Genomic DNA, 22,432 nt, shown 5'->3' with positions numbered 1-22,432 from the left:
ATCAATAATTTGTGCGAGTAAGTTAATTATGGCAAATAATTTTTAAAAATAGAAAAATAATATTTTTATAAAGTCACCCTAAAATTCAAGATTGGTATTCTTTATGAATTTATATTAACACACCAGTAAATTGGTTGGCAGCCATTACACAATTGCAATAGTTTTGATAGTCAATACTTTATGTACTCATCATGGACTATACAAAAATTATATTTCATATTTTTACTCGATTTTATCACATTACTGCTAAGAAGATAAACTAAATTGGATATAAACTAGATAAACTATTAGGCAGAAGTCTAAAAACAATATTAAAAAAGTTATATAAATGTGGGTGCTTCTATGCCTTAATATTGGTTTCAATATTGCAAAAATGCCATATAGGCACCCATTTCAACTCCATATATTTTTGTAGTCAAAATCACATAGCAATCCAAATACCAATTCAAATTTACATTTTGATAGATAAGATACTCTTTATAGCCTTGTTAGTACTACTTCATACCTTCTTAAAAGTGTATTTTAGGGATGAAATATTTTGTAAATTTCATTTTAATACATTGTAATACATGGGTGTTTTTACACTACATGCATATAACAGTTTTGTAAAGATTTCATACTAGATAAAGTTAATAAAAGCAACTTCAAAAATTTGCATATGGGTTTCCTTGTCATTCCTGGGTTACGTGTGTGCGCTGGACTTCAGCTTGATGTGTGTAAAAACATCACAATTATTTTCCTTTGCGTCTTTAAATTTCATATGTGCGCATTAATAACAACATGCGAAAGTTTCCGAAATGTGACATTTTCCTTGACGGTTATGACTTGCAGCAGTGCGTATGGTTTCTACTTGATTGTGTGCGTAGGTATTCAATATCAGTGTGTCACGCAATCTCCATAATGTTCACTAGACATAAACAGCCAAGTAAATAATATATATAATACAATAATATATTCATATCTACATCTCTATTATGCACTTATTAGGTGCTTCAACGATATTCGTTAACACTCGAGAGCATTCAAAACATCCTCTCCATTTTTAGATATGTTATTTCCCTTCATTGATTTTGGAGTTGGAACGGAAGTGCTTCCACGATGCGTTGTAAGTTCTGAGATGAATGCGGAAAAATCCAGCTTAAAAACAACCCAGCACATTACTGTATATAAAGCTATATCATCAAGTATATTATATAAGAATAAATAATATAAGAATATAATATAAGAATTTTTTTCGATTTATTTGGTTTCAGCAAAATATACCTTTAATTTGATTTAGAATATTTCAGTTTGAGCATGTAGAAAGAGTTTCAAGAGATGGGTTTAACGCAAGTTTAAACACAACTCCCTCAGTAACAAAGCACGCGGAAATTGGAAGCTATCCTTGCTGTTACCCATTCGTGACGAAGGGCCTCATGATGATCACGAGCTAGTTTTATCAATAGGTTACAGCATAATCCGTTTCAGAGGACTTTAACAACATCTTTCGAGTTTGATAAGTCGAGGCATGAAAGTGAAGTATTTATCTTTCATTTCCGCCTGATTGTTTCGTTTGCAGGGATTGGTATTAAACAATCCTTGATCGCTGCTTCGTTATCAAAAACATCATGAATATATTAAAGTATAAATTTTAATATTAAACATAATCTAATGGAATAAATTAAGATAGAACATGCTCGAAATTACTCGGAACTTCTTTCATGTTAAAGGGACAATATCTTACTATCAACGTAACAAATATAAGCTATTGAATGTATTGAAACTGCTCAATTGATTTTAGAATTAAGATGATAATTCGATGATACTGTATTTACTTAGCCTTATGCTGCGCATAGTACAACTGGTGCGCACTAAATATGATGTGCGTAAGTTAAAATAATTGCTCTTTCTGCATTTACTGATAAGTAAAAAAACGAAGAAATATAGAACACGAATTTATAAAACATTTACATTTACCACGAAAAGTTTATTAAATATAACTCTTTTTGATGAGCAACCAGATTTGCGCATGCGCAGTATTTATTGAAATAGTTCCGAGATCAAAACTGTTACTACTGATTTACTAAATATCAAAAATGAATGACCGTGTTCACCTTATTGAAAATCACTATCACACAACATGAATATAGGTGCGTTCAGTTTGATTTGATTTTGCGCACATTTTTTTATTTGCGCGATGCCCAATGATAGCAATGCGCACTTTTGCACAATTAGCTGCGCATTCACTTACCGCGCCTATTTTCCTTTTATTTTTTCTCGACTCCCGTTGTGCGCATTAGCCTTTCATGTTTTTATCTGACAAGGAATATACATGAAATTTTTTGAAAAAAAACTGTTTATCTAATAGGCGAGCATTCTATAGCATTTATTTTTTTATAATATTATTTATAATATGCGCAAATAGCATTAAAGATGGTAGAATGCATATGTTATGTATACTTGGTAGAAATTGCGAAACTCTGCGCAAATTTTAAAGCAGCGTTAAAGATGTAATGCGCTTACAAAAGAAGCGCCTGCTATCTAGTTGCATCAAAAATCTTTTGAAGTTTCTGACCATTTGTTTTTTCATTTTAGTTTCAATGAAACAATCCATGTACACGTGTGCCTGATGGTAACGCTACAAATGCACGTGTGAAATTTATATACCATGGAACATGTTAAAAAGAAGCGGAATAAACTTCATTCAATTATAGGTTTGGCTGCACTTAACGTAGCAGCAATACGCTACCCACACGGCGTGAGACTTTGTATTATATAATCATAAAGTAAAAAAAATCACATTTCGTTTCGGCATCCTAGATGGGTGTGGTACGAGTAAAATGTTAATCATTTCTAAGGTTGTCACATTTATTACGAGTTTACTAACAAGTGCTTATAGTCTTCATGTCAAAAACTAGGAACGCTCTCACTTTGCACGTTGGAATGTTATTAAACAACAAAACTTACATAAGAGTCAGGGAATAGAAGCATCTATGACGCATGGTGGCTTGTTTTGATTATAAAATGCTGTTTCGTTTGCAACTGCGTTTCACCATGACATATATCACATGAGAAAGGCGGCCTGTGGTTGTCTTTAAAGTATGTATGTTCAAAATGATAGATTCCTAGTTATAAGCCTTGAAACGTTGTTTCACATTTGGTTTATTTAGCTTAATTCCGTAATAATTAGAATTGTATGTTAGCAACTTCAGATAATGTTTTTGTTACTTCTATACATTCTGCGATAAACCGTATAAAGAATTGTCTCTTTTAAAAACGGAGTATACTTATATGCGCAAAGTTAGCAGAGAATGTTTACGTTTGGTATAATGCTCCGCGATAAACCAAACGTTCTAAAACTTAATTTGGGAAGCACTGGTGTTGCGCGCTGCTAATGCGTCGTCTCTAACCAAAGAGGCACAGGTTCTAGTCCTGCCGGTCTCGGTGTCGTATGTGAGTAGAGTTGTTTGTTGGTTCTCTCCTGTGCTTCTTTGGGCTTTCACCTAGCTGGAGCCTAGCTCTATTGTGATTGTCCCACGCTGTGATGTAACAGCAAAAGCTTAATACATTTTAGATTTTAAACTTATCACTTGCTCAGATACTAATCTCTACGCGGCAATGCTAATCATATGATGTCGTTACTAAATAAGACGTCTTATAACATTATAAAAAGCCTGTTGCCTATTCTAAATGAAACCATATCATAACATAGATTGAGAAGAACAAGAATGCCAAAATATGAGTATCATATATTTCTTAGTAAAGAAGTTGTTTATTAAAAAAGGTACTAAATATAAGGAATCATGAAAAACGATTTTTGTAACTTTTTGACGTACCTTTTTGCAAACTGCTATGTGCGCTTTTGAACCCAGAAAAACTATGTGGTCTGATGTCCAATGTTTTGACCGATCTGTTGCTTTTTCTGATATTTAGACCATATTATAAACCATTGACAACCTTTTGTTCAAAGCTACCAATCATGGCTTTGATCGTATCCAGAAATAGTTTTCGCATCTCCTTGTGAGAACGTTTGATAAACCAACATGGCTTGGAGAAGGAATCACAGGTTAGATCATCTGATGTGAATGGAGTCGCGCGATATGTCAGTTTGCAGTTGAAGTAACCTAGCTTCCTCGTCCTTAACTATGCGCATTGTGATTGGATGAATCCCATGAAACATTGGGAAGAAACAATTGTACGAAACGCTGTCACATATGCGCATCATAAGGAGCATAAGACAGACAATATCCATTTGGCTCAGTAAACGAAACATTCGTTACACCAGTTTGCCAGTTTTCAATCCTTTGTTAATACATGATTTTGATTTTATAATGTCTTTTGTTTGTTTGTTGATATCAAGTGTCTGCTTTTAGTTTGTTTGTATTTTTGTCCATCTTTATAAAATTTGAGCAATGCTTCATTTACATGACGTCATAGGCGCCATCTTGGATGAATTTAATGTTATACTTCTTGGCAATGTAGTTCTACTAGTAAAAATGGAGAAAATAAGAAATGAAATTTTGATTAAATAAAGCCTCCTTGGTTGTAAATTGCCAAAAACAAAACTAGCTGGTTTTAAAAGCACACGAACATTTTACACCAAGAACGAAAGAATGCGAACCGTTTGGTTACTGTAAGCCATGGTCCACTAACATAAAATAATATCAAATTATGATTACAGTCTTAACACCATGCAGCATTTAACTACCATATACTATCTTATATTGGCCTATCCTTTCATATTTAAAAATCAAAAAAGTAAATTACCAATATATTTTATCTACATTTGATCTAACCCTGAATCGTTACCAGCCAAGAGCTAATTTAGTCAAGACTAGTCAAGACTATACAATTGGAATCATGAAAAATATGAGACAATGATGCATAAAGGAACGTTGAAGAGCGGTGAAAAGAGTTGAGAAGCCTATTGTATTAAGTCATATTGATCAATAGTTTGGGTAATTGTCACAATCGTAATGATCATTATGTAAGAATAAATTTCCAAGTGGATTCCATATGAAGCCAAGGAAGTGCATTTATCTTCCTCTTACCAAAATGCTCATATTTTTAACTTTACTTTGTAATGTATACAACTGGAGTTTAGTCTTTTGCGCGCGAGATTGTTGGTAGCCTATAGTATATTATATTACGATATTTATGGACACTAGTTTCGACAAGTACTATTGCTTCCATTTGTTGTTATTCGACTGTTGGACTACATATTGTCTTTCGAATTCGGTTCAAATGTAATCATCCTTTTAGCTATTCTCGCCCACCAGATATATATTTTGATTTGAGATGCTATATTAATGCTATTTATTATACTTTTAGGGAAAAATAATACATAAGAAGCTAACTTACCTGAGGTCTGAAACATCTCCGTTGATCCAACACTATGAACTGTATTACAAAGAAACACAAATGCCGCTGCTACTAGAACCGTTATAACGCCCATAAATGCTGAAGGGATACATTAAAGATGGTATTCAAAACAATAGTTATTCAGTCCACAAGAATAATCTCTGAAAGGACAGCATCAAGTTAAAATCACTGTATCATATGAATTGGGAATATTTAAGTCCAATACTAACGAATAAAAACGAAATTATTGGTTTCTATTTTTTTATCTTTTAGTTTCGACCATCCGGCTAACCACATAGAATAGGGACCTCTCATTATCTATCACACGCTTAGGAGAGTAGGGAGGTGGGGCGGGGGGGGGGGGGGGGGGGTGCTGACGATTTTCGTCGCGACACCACTATAACGACAACGTATTTTATTGCCTTCGTATAAAAACAGTTACGGCATTAGAGTTAATAACCAATTAAAAAAGAATAATATAGCAATAAATAACATATCAGAAGCACAAACCCCTGTAACAAGTATCATTTTTTTCAGCCTTCTTTTTAAAAAACTTATAAATTAATTTTCCATAATGAATTTTTCAACAATTGTTTTACTCGAAGGTCCAAAGACCCGTTTATTTTAACTAACAATTTGTTGCGCGAATTCAATGGCGCTTAAATGTGAAAATACCCTGCGATTTTATAGCAAAATATTGCATCCAAGTTGCGGTAAATTCCTACATGCAACGACGCTCTTACCAACTGAGCTAGCCGGGTGGCGGTCAAATATCGGATGGCTTTTTAATACGGCACATGTTATTCCCGGTCACAATGTTAACAGCCGTGAAACAAAGCACGAGCCAGCACTGGTTTTTAATACTAGTTACCAACTCCAACTATCTACGATTGCTATCCGGTATAGTGTAAACATCGCCTATAATTAAGAGTATCTATATTTAAGTGTATCCTTGACCATATTTAAGAGTATCCTTTTTTTCAAGTGACCGTATTTATGTGTATCCTTGACCGTATTTAAGAGTATCCTTTTTTCAAGTGAACGTATTTATGGGTATCCTTGACCGTATTTAAGAGTATGCTTTTTTTTAAGTGACCGTATTTAAGGGTATCCTTGACAGTATTTATGGGTATCCTTTAACGTATTCAAGGGTATCCTTGACCGTATTTATGGGTATCCTTGACCGTATTTAAGGGTATCCTTGACCGTATTTAAGGGTATCCTTGACCGTATCTATGGGTATCCTTGACCGTATTCAAGGGTATCCTTGACCGTATTTATGGGTATCCTTGACCGTATTTAAGGGTATCTTGACCGTGTTTAAGAGTATCCTTTTTTTCTTTAAGTGACCGTATTTATGGGTATCCTTGACCGTATTTAAGACGTGAAACGGAGCATGAGCTAGCATTTTGGATTTTAATACTAGTTACCAACTCCCTCTCTTTACTCAAACCACTTACGCTCCCTACTACATACCAGATCGTGCTTTTCAAATTGCACTTTAATCGGCACAAAAGACTATCCGGCACAAAGTGTATATCTTTTGAAACCGGAGCGGAGCAACATCTATCCAATACAAAAATCACTCCAAAAACAAGCGCTCCATGTGTGTGAACAGAAGGGCTAATATCCGGTATACGTTTTGAGCCGAAACGATTGCTATCCGGTATGGTGTGCAAATAGCCTAAGGATGCAGTCAGAGAGATGCTAAGAAAGAGAACCACGCCCTACGCCCCCGCACTTTAAACCTGATAAAAAAATCCTGCTCGCTTATCATTTAGCAATTATTAGAACACAAATTTGCCAACATTAGTTTATTATAGAGCACTCGGCTCTAATATACAATTAGTATTCAAAATAGAACTAACTCGACAACAATAATTTTTGCCGAGAAAAATAATATTTCATTTTTATAATCAGTTTATTTACCTTTCAAGTTAGTCAAAAACATGTAGCTAATGTTTGCTGACTATTTTCATTAAAATAACAATGCTTTTGCACAATTTTACTCCATTATATACTATTAATTTGAGCATTCGTTTTTTATGCAACGGTGGTTTGTTCTTTAGGGTTTTCTTCTTCTACCACACCCTTGGGATTCGAACGGCTATTAATCTGAACTGACGCATATTCGCTTTGCCGAGGTTTCTTAGAATCTGCAATTAATGGCTCATAAAGCTGTGGAGGCCGCGCCTCATCAACGGTACGTCGAGTTGCAGAACTGAGGGATTGGTAATGAGAAGGATTGTCTACCACGGCTTCACAAGATGCATCGCGTTGTATGCCGGGGCTGACGTTGGCATCATTTGAACAGAACGTCTCTTTGTCTGGGATGCTTTCCAATTCTACATTTGTCTGAGGACAAAAGGGTAATATAAGCAAAGCTGATTAATCATTTCTGCTATATTAATTTGCAATCTTTAATCCAATCCTCAAAGTTTGACATCCAGTCGCGTTATGTTATTAGAAATATTAGGCGATATATAGTTAAAAATAATACCTTATTCTCGTATGATGTATTCCTGGAGCGCCTAGTAAGTCTGCAATGAAGAATTAACGTAAATGTAGCATAATTAATATAAATCAATCGACCACTCATCCAACCTACTAATCCATCCAAACAGCCAATTACCTCACCCGTTCACCATGCACGATTAAATGTGTAACAAACACCAAACAGTTGGCAAAACGAACAAACATATTGATACGCAAATTGGAGAAAAACACATATAGGAAAAGTCATTTTATAAGAACAAGTACAAAAACAAACCGACGAAATAATTTTGTCGATATCAATACCTAAATTTACTTGTAGAATATAAATTAAATTGTGATATACGTACTTGCATTTGTTTTCTGCTCCTGCAAAGGAATAGTCAATTTAATATTTCATCTTGACTTTTATGACCTTTATTGTGTAAGATTTTCATGTAGCATGCGGAACATTTTCCCCTATCTTCTCTTCCTCTTGGCTTCCGTTTAATTTCTTTGCAAACTTTGATCCATTCATTTGTTGGTTTGTTTTTCTTTCCCTTCCTCCCTCGATCCCTATCTTCTTTTTTTTCTTTCTATCCTTTTATAATATTCATATTTCTTATATATATTTTAACCATATGATTGGTTTATTTTTGGCCCATTCCTTCTCAATTCGTTCTCTTCATTTCTTTATTCTATGCTATTGGGACTGATCACAAAACAACAATGACTGGACACAGCATCAGAGCCCAATGAAATAATACACATATTATTCAACTTACTTTGCGTTTTGATTAAGGTGATTATAAACAGTGCGTTAGCCACCAAGGATATCACCAAAATCGTCACCAACGACGCGACGATAAACGTAGTATCTAAAATAATGGCAGACAAAAGGGATAAATACATATATAGTTTTTTTCAACACTTGCGTCATGATACCATTCAATTATGATACGGTGTGATGTGTGTGGTACGTTAAGGTGTATTATAGCATGGTACGGTATGGCAGGGTGCGGTGCGGTGCGGTGCGGTGCGGTGCGGTGCGGTGCGGTGCGGTGCGGTGCGGTGCGGTGCGGTGCGGTGCGGTGCGATGCGGTGTGGTGCGGCTCGGTGCGTTGCGTTGCGTTGCGGAGCGGATTGGTATTATATATGTAGGTTAGTGTGTGGTAAGGTATGTATACGTGGTTTAGTATAATTGGATTTATGTGTGATGTGGTTGGCATAGTATCTTAGCTAATCCTCTCTTTGCTACAAGTCACAGACAAGATAATTTCAAGGAGCATGAAGGTTTACTTACGGTTTTCAGGATTTTGTGTCACGATTACACTATTAACTGGATCTCCATAACCAGCTCTATTCCTTGCATATATTTTTACGGTATATTGTGTATTCTCCTGCAGGTCTTTTACTTCGGCGGGTGTATTTTTACTGATAAACTCCCTCGGTGGGTCAGTATTGATCTCCACTTTGTAGTCAATGACAGGGGTTCCACCTTTAACATCAGGAACACACCAGAATATGGTGATTTGTGTGCCTTTGGAATCACTAATGGAGTGTGGCTGCGCTGGCTCAAATGGAGTAACTAGTGATGATAATAATATAAAGTAAATTTAACCTTCAGCGAACGATTAGTACTGATATTAAAAAAAAGAACACAACATGCACATGTTAGTTTTATTGCATCTATCTTAATAAACTGTTCCACCTTTACTGAAGATATGAATGCGTCTAAAGTAATATGCTATAAATATACGCCTCAAACTTCAAATTAGAGTCCTTGGGCATAAATTCATTAGAGCACTAAGTTTTACTTACATAGCTGCTTGACCATTATGTAATGTTCTTCGCTACCAACTACATTAGTAACAAAACATCTGTATTTTCCATAATCTTCTGGAGCGTTGGTTGTTATGTTCAACTCACTTGAAAATGTACCTCCTTCATTGTTATTTGTTCTATCATCTTGTTTAGATATTTTTGAACCTGATGGTTTATACCACGTGACACGAGCAACAGGATTACCAATGAATGAACAGCGCAAACGTATCTGTTTGCCGTTCCATGAATCTAATGCTTTCGTAGATTTCGAAACATCAATTTCTGCTTTGTCTTTGGAGAAAAGATTAGAAAAGGAGAACCGATTAATCAAACACGCGATTTACCAACCAACCACCCATTGCCAGCTATATGCAAGAAGGCAAGAGGGCAAGAAGGCAAGAAGGCAAGAAGGCAAGAAGGCAAGAAGGAAAGAAGGCAAGAAGGCAACAAGTCAAGAAGGCAAGAAGGCAAGAAGGCAAGAAGGCAAGAAGGCAAGAAGGCAAGAAGGCAAGAAGGCAAGAAGGCAAGAAGGCAAGAAGGCAAGAAGGCAAGAAGGCAAGAAGGCAAGAACGCAAGAAGGCAAGAAGGCAAGAAGGCAAGAAGGCAAGAAGACAAGAAGACAAGAAGGCAACCAATTACTCACATTGCACAGTAACTTGTATACTGGCCATTGCTTCTCTTCCTATGCCGTTACTAGCTGTACACGTGTATGTCCCTGTATCTGATCTCTTTGCTGACTGAATATGGTACTCGTTGCCTATAAGACTGACGGAAGATGTAATAGATCCTGAGGACTTGGTCCACGTGATGTTTGGTGCTGGGTATCCATCTGCTTTACATGTCAGACGAAGAAGGTCTGTCTCGTTGATGATCTGGTTTTGGGACTTTGACAAAATTGTTGGTTGATCTAGTTTTGCAATGTAAAAAAAAAAAAAAAAAAAAATGTACGCAGTGTTTTCCTATAACTAATGTCAAGCTAATCATGAGCGAAAATAGAGTAAATTGAGCAGTTATGCAGCTTGGATGGAGAACAATGAAGAATTGCGGGGACTCCTCTCTGAATAATTATCGCTTTTCCATAAACCTTTGTATTGTTTTATAGCCATCTGCGCATAAAAGAGCAAACAATTTTTTTTTTAAATAAAATGCTAACTTGAAGAGTAACGTTAATCCCGATTCGAATGACGAACCAAAAAAATACACACGCGGCAAGCGCGCAAGCTAAATTATCTAATATAGCACGCCACACACAACTAAAAAGTAAAAGCTATGATATTTATCAATATAATAATATACATTTTTGGCTTACATTTTACAGTAACATATCCCGAAGCCACTGCTGTGTGAGTTGCCATTTCGTAAACATTACTGGCCTTACAGATGTACTTGCCAGCATCAGTCTTGACAGAATCAGGGATTACTAGAGTATTACCAGAAGCTGTATGTCCTGGTCTTATGGTTCCGCTCTCTTTTGACCAGGAAATCGAAGGTGAAGGGTTCCCGCTTGCACGACAAGTCAGAACGATTTGATCACCTTTAGTAACAACAATGTCCTTTGGTCTGGTAGTGATGGATGGGGCATCTAAACCATTAGATATTGGAAATTAACAGAAGACCACAAAAAGACGAAAAATAAAATGTAAAACCAGACCTTGTAAAATATTTGTGTAAAATAAGTGTCTCTCAGTTGACATTTTTAAAAAGTGTAATTGGATGACTTCAATGCAGACAAAATAATTAAAAAATACTAAATAATCAAAAAACGTACCGAATCCTTCCATGGCTACTGTTAGCCTGAAAACATGTATGTCCTCAATAAAGTTAAAACCCAAACAATTGTAAAAATTAGTGCGAAGTTTTGTAGGTCTTCTGAAGTCTACTAAACTTACTAATTTGTGTAAACTCTGTGCAATTTCTTACAAAGCGTTTCACCGATATAGGTTATGTACTATACAAACTATCCAGTCTTGTACTAAGCAGTACTTGTACGTTCTATGGTTTTCTTGTGTGCACTTAACACCGGTTTTCAAAATTATCTGAAGTTTCTTTGTAAGAAATAAAGACATAAGTGAATATCGGTTAAGAAGCCCTTATATGCCGCTTAACAATATCAAGCGCTATACTTACACTGAACTTCAACATTAGTCCGCGCAGAAAGCGGACTCTCGTTTGGGTTGTTGGTAGCTTGGCATTCATAATTTCCATTCTGATCCCTTCTAATTGTGGGTATACTCAATGTGGCACTTCCTACTCCTCGGCTTATGATTGTCCTATCCCGTAATCTTACCCAGGTTATCTTAGGTGTTGGTTGCCCTGTTGCTTCACAAGATACACCTAGATTCGATGATTCGGATATAACTACAGAGGATGGTGGATTAATGCTAAATTTTGGACTCACTGGAAAGAAAAATTATATTAAAAGATTATTTATTAATATTTTTTCCGAGTCTTATAATTAGCTACTAAATAAGTTGCTTGATATATACGCAGATCAGCTCAATTAGATACATTAAAGACTATGTACGACGGACATTAATACATCAGGATGTAGAAGGGAAAAAAAATCGCATCTTCTACCTAGGTTTACTTATATCATGCTTCAATCACATGTGCATCATAATTATTATTTTATTTGCATTTGCTGCATTTCCATTCATTTGAATTAATTCAATGAATTAAAATACACAAAGGCCATTCTAATGCATAAATGGTTATAGCATGATGCTCATAGGTCAAACATATACAGTCAATTCAAAAAACGTTGTCGTCGACCAACTCAAGCCTACGCGACTGGACCGAAAGGAACTCTGGGTAGTAATCATTGAAGCCGAGTTGACTCCATAATTTTATCTGACTAGTTATGCCTGGTTTACAGCACGAACCTTCGTAGGCGAGCGGGAAGTGTTGAAGGAGACGTTTTTTTAATGCCTTCATATTTTCGGAATTGTGAACTGAATCATAACTGCTTTATTTTTCTTTCCCTAAACCCGAAGACATGCATTTGATGGATTGTCTCTCGCCATTATTATCTTATCACTAGCGGGAACAATTAATTCAGAACGAATATTTAACCGCTTCAGTGAATTTTACCCATATTTCTTTCGGTCCAGTCGCGTAGGTTTGAGCCGGTCGACGACAACGTTTTTTGAATTGACTGTATACAGATGCTCTTTTGAAATAAATGCTTTGTACCTTTGTAATCTATAGCCTTTCATGAACATGGGCCTTATTCACGCGGCAGCCATGTTGGATTGAACAATAAATTCCACCACGCGTAGCCTCAAATTCAAGCGCTTGAGAATTAATTTATGCTGGGAAAACAAAGGTTTTTATTCTCATGAAAATAAACATGGCCGCCTTGTGATAAAGGCCCATTTATATGATTTTCATTGAAAAACATGGTTTATTTATGATTACCCTTTACTCATTCATGTACATGTCCAAATGCTTCACCAATTTACCATACCTGTTACTATCAGTTGCGTCTCGCTTCTTATTGGGTTCTGTCCCCCATTTAAAACCAGTTCACAAGAATAGTTCCCATTGTCGAGCGTATTCACATTTGAGATGACCAGAGTAGCAACAGATTCGTTGCTGAGTCGATTTTTCAGTCTTGCTGGACATGATGACGATACAGACCATACCCATTCCATTCTCCCACTTACGAAGGTCAAGGCTTCCACAGCAATAACGGTCTTGGTAATGTTATCAGTGTAATACCATTCGGGAGACGTTGTAAAAAACTCATTGTCTCGATCATCGACATGGTAATCCCAGACAAACTTTGCAGTTCCGCCACTAGGCACATACAAGATAGATGGTGGAGCTTGAGTAAATCTCACAGCTCCATCTAAAGTAAATTAAGGCATTTCAAAACATTTGTATTTTATTTATTATTCAGCTAGCGTGCACTAGAAAACAAATTTGCAAAAAAACTAGTGTAATCTGGATACAACAACAACAATAACAACAACAACAAAAGACAACAACAACAACACCTCTATTTGAAACGGGTCAATCGAATCTACCACCAAGAGGTATTCAGGTTGGCCAAGACACATTCGGAGGGGCATTCGGAGAGTGTTTCATACAGACACACACGGGCATAATAAATGCACTGTTCGGTGACTTAAATCTATGAAAGAAAAAGTTCGAGAGGGAATACTAAGCCTCTTTAACTGGTAACCCAAACGACTCATCGGTATTAGCTTCAATGGTTTAACCTTTTAAACATATTTAACCCAACAAAGTTTTACATATTGCTTCAAAATTGATTGTTTTTTGACACTTTTAAAGTAGTCTTGAAAAAGGTATACAGCAAATACAAACTAAAACATTTTGTACTAATGTCACACAAAATAATTTAATGTTACTTTATTTTTCAAATCACCAAGAAGCATCACGTGACTCCAGGAGTCCAAGGTCATGTCACGCATTACCGTTGGCGGAAATTGAGTGATTTATAAACAATCGAGGTTTAGGACTTATAATGGTAGATATAGAGATTGAAAATAAATACTAAAATATAACGAAACGAAATACAGTCTATAATGCCTTGTAAGATATTTATATTCCATCAGGAAGAGTGAACTTTTATTATAGCGAAAGGTATTCATCATTTACGACGTCAAAATTAACTTTCATTTCAGTTGAAGATGTTAATAATTTACTGTTTTGTTATTGTCTTAATACCCATCAAAACAATCCAATCCTTTTTTAAAGTTCCATTGATTAGGTTTATCATCAAATCACTCATTTAGATTGTAAATACATGCATTGCACTTTCGATATATGGTAAGCAGAAGAAGTGGATGTCACTTACCAATAAGCGGAAGTATTCCAAAAGTGATGCCCAACAAACACAAGAAGAACCCACAAAACATCAGGAAATACAAATATAAAGGGTTTAAGTGACGAAGTAATCTGAATAGATCTTGTTATGTGGACATTAATCGAGATCAGAAGTACTTTTGATATATACCAGCTGATGCTACCTCTTTCGCGTACTCATCTATTTTCAAATTAATATCAACAAAAGCGTTGGAATTTAATTTAAAAATTGATTATTTATAGATGACTTTTTATTTTTTTTGGATCTGTGACATGTTATTGACCATGCGCATAAGAATGAGCGGCATTGTACCTTTGTCAAAAGGATGAATGACGGAGTTCTTGGGTCGACACATTGCGCATTTATTATGGCGGTTTATTTAGTGAGCTGTAGCTTAAGCGGAAAAAGTTCTAAAAGTCAATACAACCACAATGAACTGAAATATATATTTATTTTGTTTTCCACATGAGTATGAATAAGAAGGTATTCAGTGGCGTAATTCATTAAGAATTAAAAATATGTATTAAGAATATGTATTCCCATTCAGTTGCAGCATTTTTACCTTTGAATGATTAGAAAATAAAGCCAGCTAGAAATTGATGTTGACACGTGGTAGCGCTGCAGCAATTTCAATATCAAAACTCGAGTAGATTTGTTTATTTAGTAGCTTTTGAAGAATTATTTAAACTGTAGAGATATTGCGTCACACTTTACTCTCGGTATCCTTATGACTCTTCAATGACTGGTATTCTCTTCCTGATGCACTCTGCTGTAGTTGTTCGTATGTTTTTGGACCTTCTGAAGCCAGCTCTTCTTTGTTACTAACCCCTTGCTGCTTGAGAGGCTCATACAGCGGGGTCGGATTAGGTGCCTTTCTTTGAAGCTCTTGGTAATGTTGCGGGAATGAAGGTGCGTCACCTTGGACGCCGACAGAAGGCCCACTCGTATGTTTCACAGTTGTTGCTATTGCAACATTGTTTTTGACTCTGTTTTCATTTATCGTTTCATAAAGCTCCTTTTCAGCATTTGGCGTTCGAGCTGTTTTTGTTGTCATGCCTTGTGAGGTGTCTTCCATTGGATGGACATTCTAAACAATACGATGCATTTGTTATTTTACAAACACAAGCAAATATATGTTGTTTTGCGATCTGTATTGCAAACATTCGGCTGGCAAAGTTCCGTTATCATAGATTTGATCGCAGCGTTTCAAACAAAACAAAGGACACACTACCTCATTAGCTTCAGGGTTCTTGTCTTGTATGCTTGATGAGTTTCTAAAGTAACAACATGAAAACAAACAATGGAAACAATCGAAGCGCAAGAACGAAAAATAATATAATTAAGAAACAAGCAAATTTAGCAAATAAATAAACAAATAAATACCTTATTCCTGCTCTTTTTTCTACAATACAAGAAAAGAAAAAAAATTAGCTTCCATCACTAATAAAAATAAAAAAAAGAAACGAAATTTATTTAATGTTTAAAAAGTTGGGCTCTTTCTTGGTGTTGCAGGGTACCTGAGCCATGATAGCCGAGAACAATGAGTTTGGAGGTAAACAATACCCTGCAATACAAAAACCCTAACCCAGAATAGAATACATCCTGAAACACGAAGCAAGACCCAAAATTGGCTTACTAACCAGTATTTAATCGTAATCTCCAAATGTAGATAAGTAGAAACACTACAACCAGAATCAGGAATATGTTGACAGTAACACATGCCACGATGATTGACGTGCCTATGAAAGATAAATATATCAACAAATATTGATGGAAGTTAACTGTATTTAAATAGTATGTATAATGTTCTTTTTTGGCAATAGAATATTGCAAGTGCATGAATTTGTATTTCATGGTATTGGCACACTAGAGTATGTACGACTGCTTTAATGCATTCTGATTGGCTGTATTTGCAATGCTTTGGGTAGATATGTTACATCTGCTAACAGATACTTACAAGTGCTAGCAGAATTTGATTGCTTCTTGGGAAAACTTGTGTTGGGATCTATAACGAAATATAATACTTATTCAGCATTATAGCGGATGCCGTACTTAAGAAAAAATTGTAAACCAGTCAATCCAAGTGATCAGTCAGTAATCACTCAGCAAGTTTGTAGCAAGTTTTTAGCTAGTCCATCATTTTGTCCTGCTTCCTTTCAAACCTACCATTCGAGCATCCTAATGAATCAGGTACTATCTTGAGACTTCCAAGTCTATTGTCTTTTACTGCATCTTTGAGTGGACCGCAAATTTCATCTGGTTTTATTGTGCTCTTGAAGTAAACGACAAACTTCACAGGAATGATGTTCTCACTTTTTTTTGAATTGGACCAAAAATAAAAGTTAGCAATGAACGTAGTAACTGAAGAAACACAAAGCAAAAATCAAGGTTTAGATGGTTCCTCAAAACACCTCTCGTTTTCTCCCACCTTTTGTTTTATATATGGGTATTACCTGAGACTAGTGACCTTGGCTTTCTCAAATATATGGATATTTTTATAGACAGAGTTGATCTAAGTAAAAGCAAATAGATATCACATTAAAAGCATTACACTTGCCTATAATGTTCGCCGGCTTTTGTTGATAAAAGTTAACTAAGACTACGAGACAATGTATGTCCTTTTTTACTGCTCATTTCTCATTCACTCTCCCCTCTTTTGTTAGACTTTATTGCTATATACGTTTTATGCCATTTCATATTTTTTGTGATCAGTAACATGCAAAATACCTCTTTTAGTTCAGATAGGCGTTCGTCTTTTAACACGGCTCACCTCAGAAACAAAGTTTTCGCTGAATTGTTTGAAAGCAGCAGAGTTGGAATCACTAAAATCTCCAACAACGTCCTTAACCACATTGATTGACATGCTTCGGTTTGAAAGTTCTATAAAAGTAAAAATAAATAGTACTGAAAATGTCACATATTGCTGCAGCAGCTCAAGGTCCTCACTTCTGTCTACTTTACTGAACAATGAGAGAAAAAAGTGGGCTACTCACGAGGCACTTGTGATGTTGTCGGCCGAGGAGAGGTTTGTGAACTTGAAACTCCGGTGGTGAGTTCTTTGGTTGATGTCTTTAGAGGCTCTGTAGTTACTAGACAGAAAATCACAAAGAACTTGGATGGGATAAAACAAATATAAAAGAAAATGAGTTAACAAAAGAATAAAAAAAGGAAAAATTAAGGAAGGAAGGAAAGAAGGAAGGAAGATAACAAGGAATGTTGAAAAGAAGGAAGGAAGGGAAATAATCTTGAAGCTATAAATGTCGAATGAGTCTTAATCAACATGAATTTTTACCTGGTGGTTTAATGACTGTTAATTGTGCAGGTATGTATTTGTAGAACGATGTACCACGAACCCTGATCTTTGCCATATAATTATTGGTGTCATTGATGTTCAGGTTTGTGATCTTGAACCAAGCCTGACCCTTTGTCAGATCACCAACAAAACTGACTCTTCCTGCGTAACTTGTTGAATTGATCTTGGTGTCTGGAAATGCACCACCAGGGTTAAATACGCGGTCAAAAGTGATTTTCAGGTCATTTGTGTCACCAAGTCGTACTCCCCATGTGGCTTCTGACATTGCTGTACTGTTGACCACGAACACCACGTCTTGTCCCACTTCTCTTGTCAGTGGTCCAGGACTGGATATAAGTACTAAAGATATAAAGAAAGTAAAAGAAACCCTTAGCAGAGAAACGTTATGCATATAAAATGGTTTATTACTCGTTGTAAGCTAGCATCGCCAGATTCCGACTTGTAACGTTACATCCTTAGAGTAAGTCATATTGGTCAATCAATGTAAGTTTCTTGCAAACCAATAAACTACCTCGTTTTGTTACAATCAGTTTTGTAAATATGTAGTTGTATTGGCCTGGTGTTCCTCCCTGTGCGAAGAGCCTTGCCATGTACTGATTGGTGTCGTTGATGTTCAGGCTCATGATCTTGATCCAAGCCTGACCCTTTGAAAGATCACCAATAAAACTGATTCTTCCTGCATAATTTGTTGAATTGAGATTGGGGTTTAACTGTACACCAGAGAATATGTCATTTGCTATGAGCACTAGTTTAAATCTACTAGTGTCACCATCTCGTATTCCGCATGACACTGATAGTATGTTTGTACTGACATTAAACATCAACACCACGTCATCGCCAACTTCCCTTGTAATTGAGACAGGACTTGATGATGGTACTGGTAGTAAAGGAAAGAGAAAACAATAACAGACTGTCTTTTCTTCCCCCTTTAATTTTTTTTTTTTTTTTTTTTTTTTTTCTTAGATTTTTCTTCTCCGGTTATAAAGCCAGTCAGTATTCAAGCAGCAGTCAGGTAATCAAGCATTGTAGGTCTACGACGTAGGGAAAAGATATATTGCGAACAAACCAACCAATCAAATAAACAAACAACAATGGCAACAACAATGAAAACTATGATAAAGCATTTTTGACTGCTTTTAGTATATATAAAAACCTATAATAAATTATTGGTTTCCTGCCAATCAAGAATCTCACTGCAATTATAAAAAGTAATATTTCATGGCATCTTTACTTTAATTCGAATAAGTAATGATCAAAAATCTATTAGGTCAAAAAGAAAACACAAAGTACACATATTTATAGCAACCAAGTGCCAATTGTCGCGAGTTTAATTTTCTTTTATCATGATAAAATTACAGGTATTCCCATGAATGAATGAAATAATAGCCAGAAAAAGGAGTAATAAAAATAAAGATTATAAAAGTATATTATGGCATTTATGTTATTGGCTTACACAGGTATAGAAAATATTGTTAAAATCTAAAGTTGAAATAATAAAAAAATACGCCTTTTGTATATTGACTTCAATTAATATGGACAGCCTCAATATATGTCTCTTTTGGTATTGGCTTCCATTGTATTGCGTTTACATCAATTGGGCTTCCTGTGCATAAAATATTTTATAACAGCAAACAGAACGACCGATGAAGTGCGACCAGCACCAATTCCAATGTCAGTATATCTTTCAGCCTTGGTTACTTTAGTTTTTGGTTGTTTTAGTAAGTAATATCAGATCGACATACAATTATGCCATTAATTGGATGAATACAATAATTTTATAAAATATTTATCTTCTATACGAATTCCTAGTGACACTAAAATCGAAATGTAAACTGCACTCATTAATCAAGGTATTTCTCTTCAACTTACCAACAGGCGGAAATAACTGTAGAATCATTGCTACACAGCTCAATAAAATGGCATACATCTTGTGTGAATGTGATTATTTCTATGAATGTTAACCCGATCTCTTGAATATAAATTAGGCAATATGTGAACCGTATCACAAGCAAATAAATCTTTCCATGTCCGTCTGCTTTGCTGCCGTGTGTTTAACATTTGTAGTGTAACCTATTCTAAAGGTTAAGACTGCTGTAAATACTAAGTTGCGTGAAGTGCTGCAGCTTATGACAATTTGTCATGTCACGCTCCCCTTTAAGGCGACAAAGCTATCATTTAATTGGTTTATTTAAAAAAATATTAGCAAAAAGAAGAGACTTATATCGTCAAGGAAAAATGATGGTGTACAATCAGTTGAAGGATCTCCAACATTGATTAAAACAAAAAAGATTTATTTCATGATCCCTTGTTTCAGATGTGCTTCGCCTTTTTTCTTTACAAGCTGATCATATAGTAGCATATCTATGACAATCCTATGCTTACAAATTATTGGCCGTGGCTTTGTTTATCGATGGTTCACAAGTTCTAGTAGCAATTGATGAGAAGAAATTATGGTCTTGTATTACATGTGATTTGTGAGAGCCAAATAAAATAACTTATATAATTCTTTTTGATAATTTAGAAATTGTTTGAATATTCTACGTCTATATAAATGAATTAAATGACACTGAGTTTTTAATGTCATTTTTGAAAGAGTTCCATAGTTTTGTAGTGATGACACCAAAGATTCCCCCAGCCCATTTTACTCTATTAGTGCTTGGACATTACCGTCATTGACGGTAAGCTTAGGGATAGTCTTTAGGTAGTGTAGCATTTCATTCTTTGTCCCTTGAACAATCCTCAGGTATAAGGATGACCCACCTCAGGGAGACGATGATACACCCGATGGAGAAGAATGGATAACAAGAAGGGTTAATCAAAATGAATTTTTACCTGGTTGTTTAATGACAGTTAATTGTGCAGGTATGTATTTGTAGAACGATGTACCACGAACCCTGATCTTTGCCATGTACTGATTGGTGTCATTGATGTTCAGGTTTGTGATCTTGAACCACGCCTGAGCCTTTGACAGATTACCAACAAAACTGACTCTTCCTGCGTAACCAGCATTAGGCGTCAACTGTACACCAGAAATTATGTCAACTCTTATCAACCTTGGTTTAAGATTTATGCTGTTACCATCTCGTATACCCCATGCCACTTCTAGGATGCTGGTACTGGTATTAAACATGAACACCGCATCTTCTCCTTCTTCTCTTGTCATTGATGCAGGACTTGAAACGGTTACTGGCAGTAAAAGTAAGAGGAAATAGTAACCTAACATTCTTTTTTTATTTTTATTATATTTTTGCAATTTCTTTATCGATTGCACGTGTAAAAGATAGGGATAAATAATGAAGATATGTCAAAACCAACCGAAAACCAAGCAACCAACCAATTCTCGACCATATATTTTTAGAGTTTTTCTTGCAGATTTAATTTTATTTCATTTAAAAACGTTTGTGTCAAATGGGCTCCCTGTGCATAATATGTTATTAACCTAGCAAACAAAACCGAACCGATAAAAAGCGATCAGCAAAATATCCATGTATTTTTATAGCTTAGATTCTGTCCTTTTTAATGTATTTACGTATTGTAAAATTAGATTAGACAAACCGGACCTATGCCATTAAGTATATACTGAATACAATGTTATTGTCTAACAATTATCTTCTTTAATGAACTTAAATCGAAATATAAACCACACTAAATCCAGGCATTTTTCTTCAACTTACCTACAGGCAGAAGTAACTGTAGAATCAGTGCTGCAAAGATCAATAAAATGGCATACATTTTACGGTAGCGATCAAATAAACGAAGGTTGACGCATACAAATCTCAGTCGTTATATGGAACGTTATTGAAAAAATAAATATATAGACGTCCGTCTGCTTTTGGCTGCTGTGTGTTTAATATTTGTGGCATAACCTTTTCTAAAGGTTAAAAATGATGTAAATGCTAAGTTGGATGACGTCAGCCAAAGTGACAATCACGTCACGTTACTACTGAAGACCTGAATAAACCCTTTACATTTTACTCTGTGTATTCATTGGGATAAAAAAAAGATAAGCAGTGAGACGAGATTAAAAGCAATGGATAAATGTCTTCCAATCAGTTGCATGATCCCCAACATTGAATGAAAATAAAAAAGTAAGAAAGAAACTGAATAAAGAAACATAAGATTAAACTTATATCCCTGATAGATCCTTCGGTTTCAGATCTGCTTTGCCCTCCTAATGAGTGCTGATTATGTGGTAGCATATTTGAGACACTAAGTCACTGTGCTGTCAAATTGCTGTCTCTGGCCTTGGTGGTAATTACCGGCCTCAGAAAAGACCTAAGTTATCCTGCGGTCTGAATATTTTCAAAGAATCAAAAAGCGTGCGATAATTAAAACATAAAAAAAAAAGAATCATATATCCCACAAAACCACGGTAAAATTAGGTTTCAAAACCGTGAATTCACCTCAGTAGTCTAGACGAATGGTGGTTGTTGTTAAAGCATAGAAAATTTGGGTGTTATTGAAATATAACGAGGAAAAACATCGGAGAAGTGTGAGGGGGGAAGAGTTGCATACCAACGTAATTAGGCCACGAGAAACGAAGAACTGCTTAGTAATTCTCAAATGATGAATTGAAATGCTAACAACAGTGCTAATGAGTGTAATTGTAAATCGATCGTGTGACTTGGGAATTATTTAGCCAAAGCACCAGT

The 22,432-nt window shown here is 35.5% G+C and overlaps 2 protein-coding genes across 4 annotated transcripts; both read right to left on the bottom strand.

Moving 5' to 3' along the window:
• Positions 1 to 7,139: 7,139 nt before the first annotated feature.
• On the bottom strand, positions 7,140 to 14,651 carry LOC148913178 (neural cell adhesion molecule 1-A-like). Its single transcript, XM_089025980.1, has 11 exons — positions 14,459 to 14,651; positions 13,103 to 13,486; positions 11,764 to 12,033; positions 10,946 to 11,218; positions 10,280 to 10,543; positions 9,634 to 9,927; positions 9,116 to 9,400; positions 8,598 to 8,690; positions 8,184 to 8,202; positions 7,841 to 7,880; positions 7,140 to 7,695 (listed from the first exon to the last, which is right to left on the bottom strand). Exons 1-11 carry the CDS (start codon positions 14,517 to 14,519, stop codon positions 7,384 to 7,386), a joined length of 2,295 nt encoding a protein of 764 aa, XP_088882106.1. The 5' UTR covers positions 14,520 to 14,651; the 3' UTR covers positions 7,140 to 7,383.
• A 284-nt stretch (positions 14,652 to 14,935) lies between these two features.
• Positions 14,936 to 21,686, bottom strand: LOC116292038 (uncharacterized). Of its 3 annotated transcripts, none has more exons than XM_089029342.1 (12): positions 21,455 to 21,686; positions 20,613 to 20,966; positions 17,760 to 18,119; positions 17,461 to 17,556; positions 17,238 to 17,347; positions 16,921 to 16,979; positions 16,634 to 16,779; positions 16,425 to 16,472; positions 16,108 to 16,206; positions 15,851 to 15,869; positions 15,699 to 15,741; positions 14,936 to 15,554 (listed from the first exon to the last, which is right to left on the bottom strand). In XM_089029342.1, the coding sequence occupies exons 1-12, from the start codon at positions 21,510 to 21,512 to the stop codon at positions 15,171 to 15,173; spliced, it is 1,776 nt and encodes a 591-aa protein (XP_088885468.1). In that variant the 5' UTR covers positions 21,513 to 21,686; the 3' UTR covers positions 14,936 to 15,170. The 3 variants fall into 3 exon arrangements, with proteins under 3 accessions (XP_088885468.1, XP_031555136.2, XP_031555137.2); XM_031699276.2 differs by lacking the exons at positions 20,613 to 20,966; positions 21,455 to 21,686 and adding exons at positions 18,292 to 18,657; positions 19,650 to 19,834; XM_031699277.2 differs by lacking the exons at positions 20,613 to 20,966; positions 21,455 to 21,686 and adding an exon at positions 19,650 to 19,834.
• Positions 21,687 to 22,432: the final 746 nt, after the last annotated feature.

The sequence above is a fragment of the Actinia tenebrosa genome, unplaced genomic scaffold (assembly GCF_029948245.1).
Source record: "Actinia tenebrosa isolate PJP-AT-01 unplaced genomic scaffold, QUT_ActTen_1.0 PGA_scaffold0__85_contigs__length_37466705, whole genome shotgun sequence".
NCBI classification, from domain to species: Eukaryota; Metazoa; Cnidaria; class Anthozoa; order Actiniaria; family Actiniidae; genus Actinia; species Actinia tenebrosa.
Note: the sequence above shows the minus strand (reverse complement) of the source record. Positions and strands in the feature narration are given on the sequence as shown.

Coding starts and splice junctions, on each gene's coding strand:
- LOC148913178 (XM_089025980.1), bottom strand. CDS start 14,519: ATGTTTTGTGGGTTCTTCTTGTGTTTGTTGGGCATCACTTTTGGAATA. Junction 9,928..10,279: donor TATACAAGTTACTGTGCAAT/GTGAGTAATTGG, acceptor TTTTCTCCAAAG/ACAAAGCAGAAATTGATGTT. Junction 8,691..9,115: donor GACACAAAATCCTGAAAACC/GTAAGTAAACCT, acceptor CCATTATTTTAG/ATACTACGTTTATCGTCGCG.
- LOC116292038 (XM_031699276.2), bottom strand. CDS start 19,707: ATGTATGCCATTTTATTGAGCTGTGTAGCAATGATTCTACAGTTATTT. Junction 17,557..17,759: donor AACAGTCATTAAACCACCAG/GTAAAAATTCAT, acceptor TTTTCTGTCTAG/TAACTACAGAGCCTCTAAAG. Junction 15,555..15,698: donor AGAACCCTGAAGCTAATGAG/GTAGTGTGTCCT, acceptor CGTATTGTTTAG/AATGTCCATCCAATGGAAGA.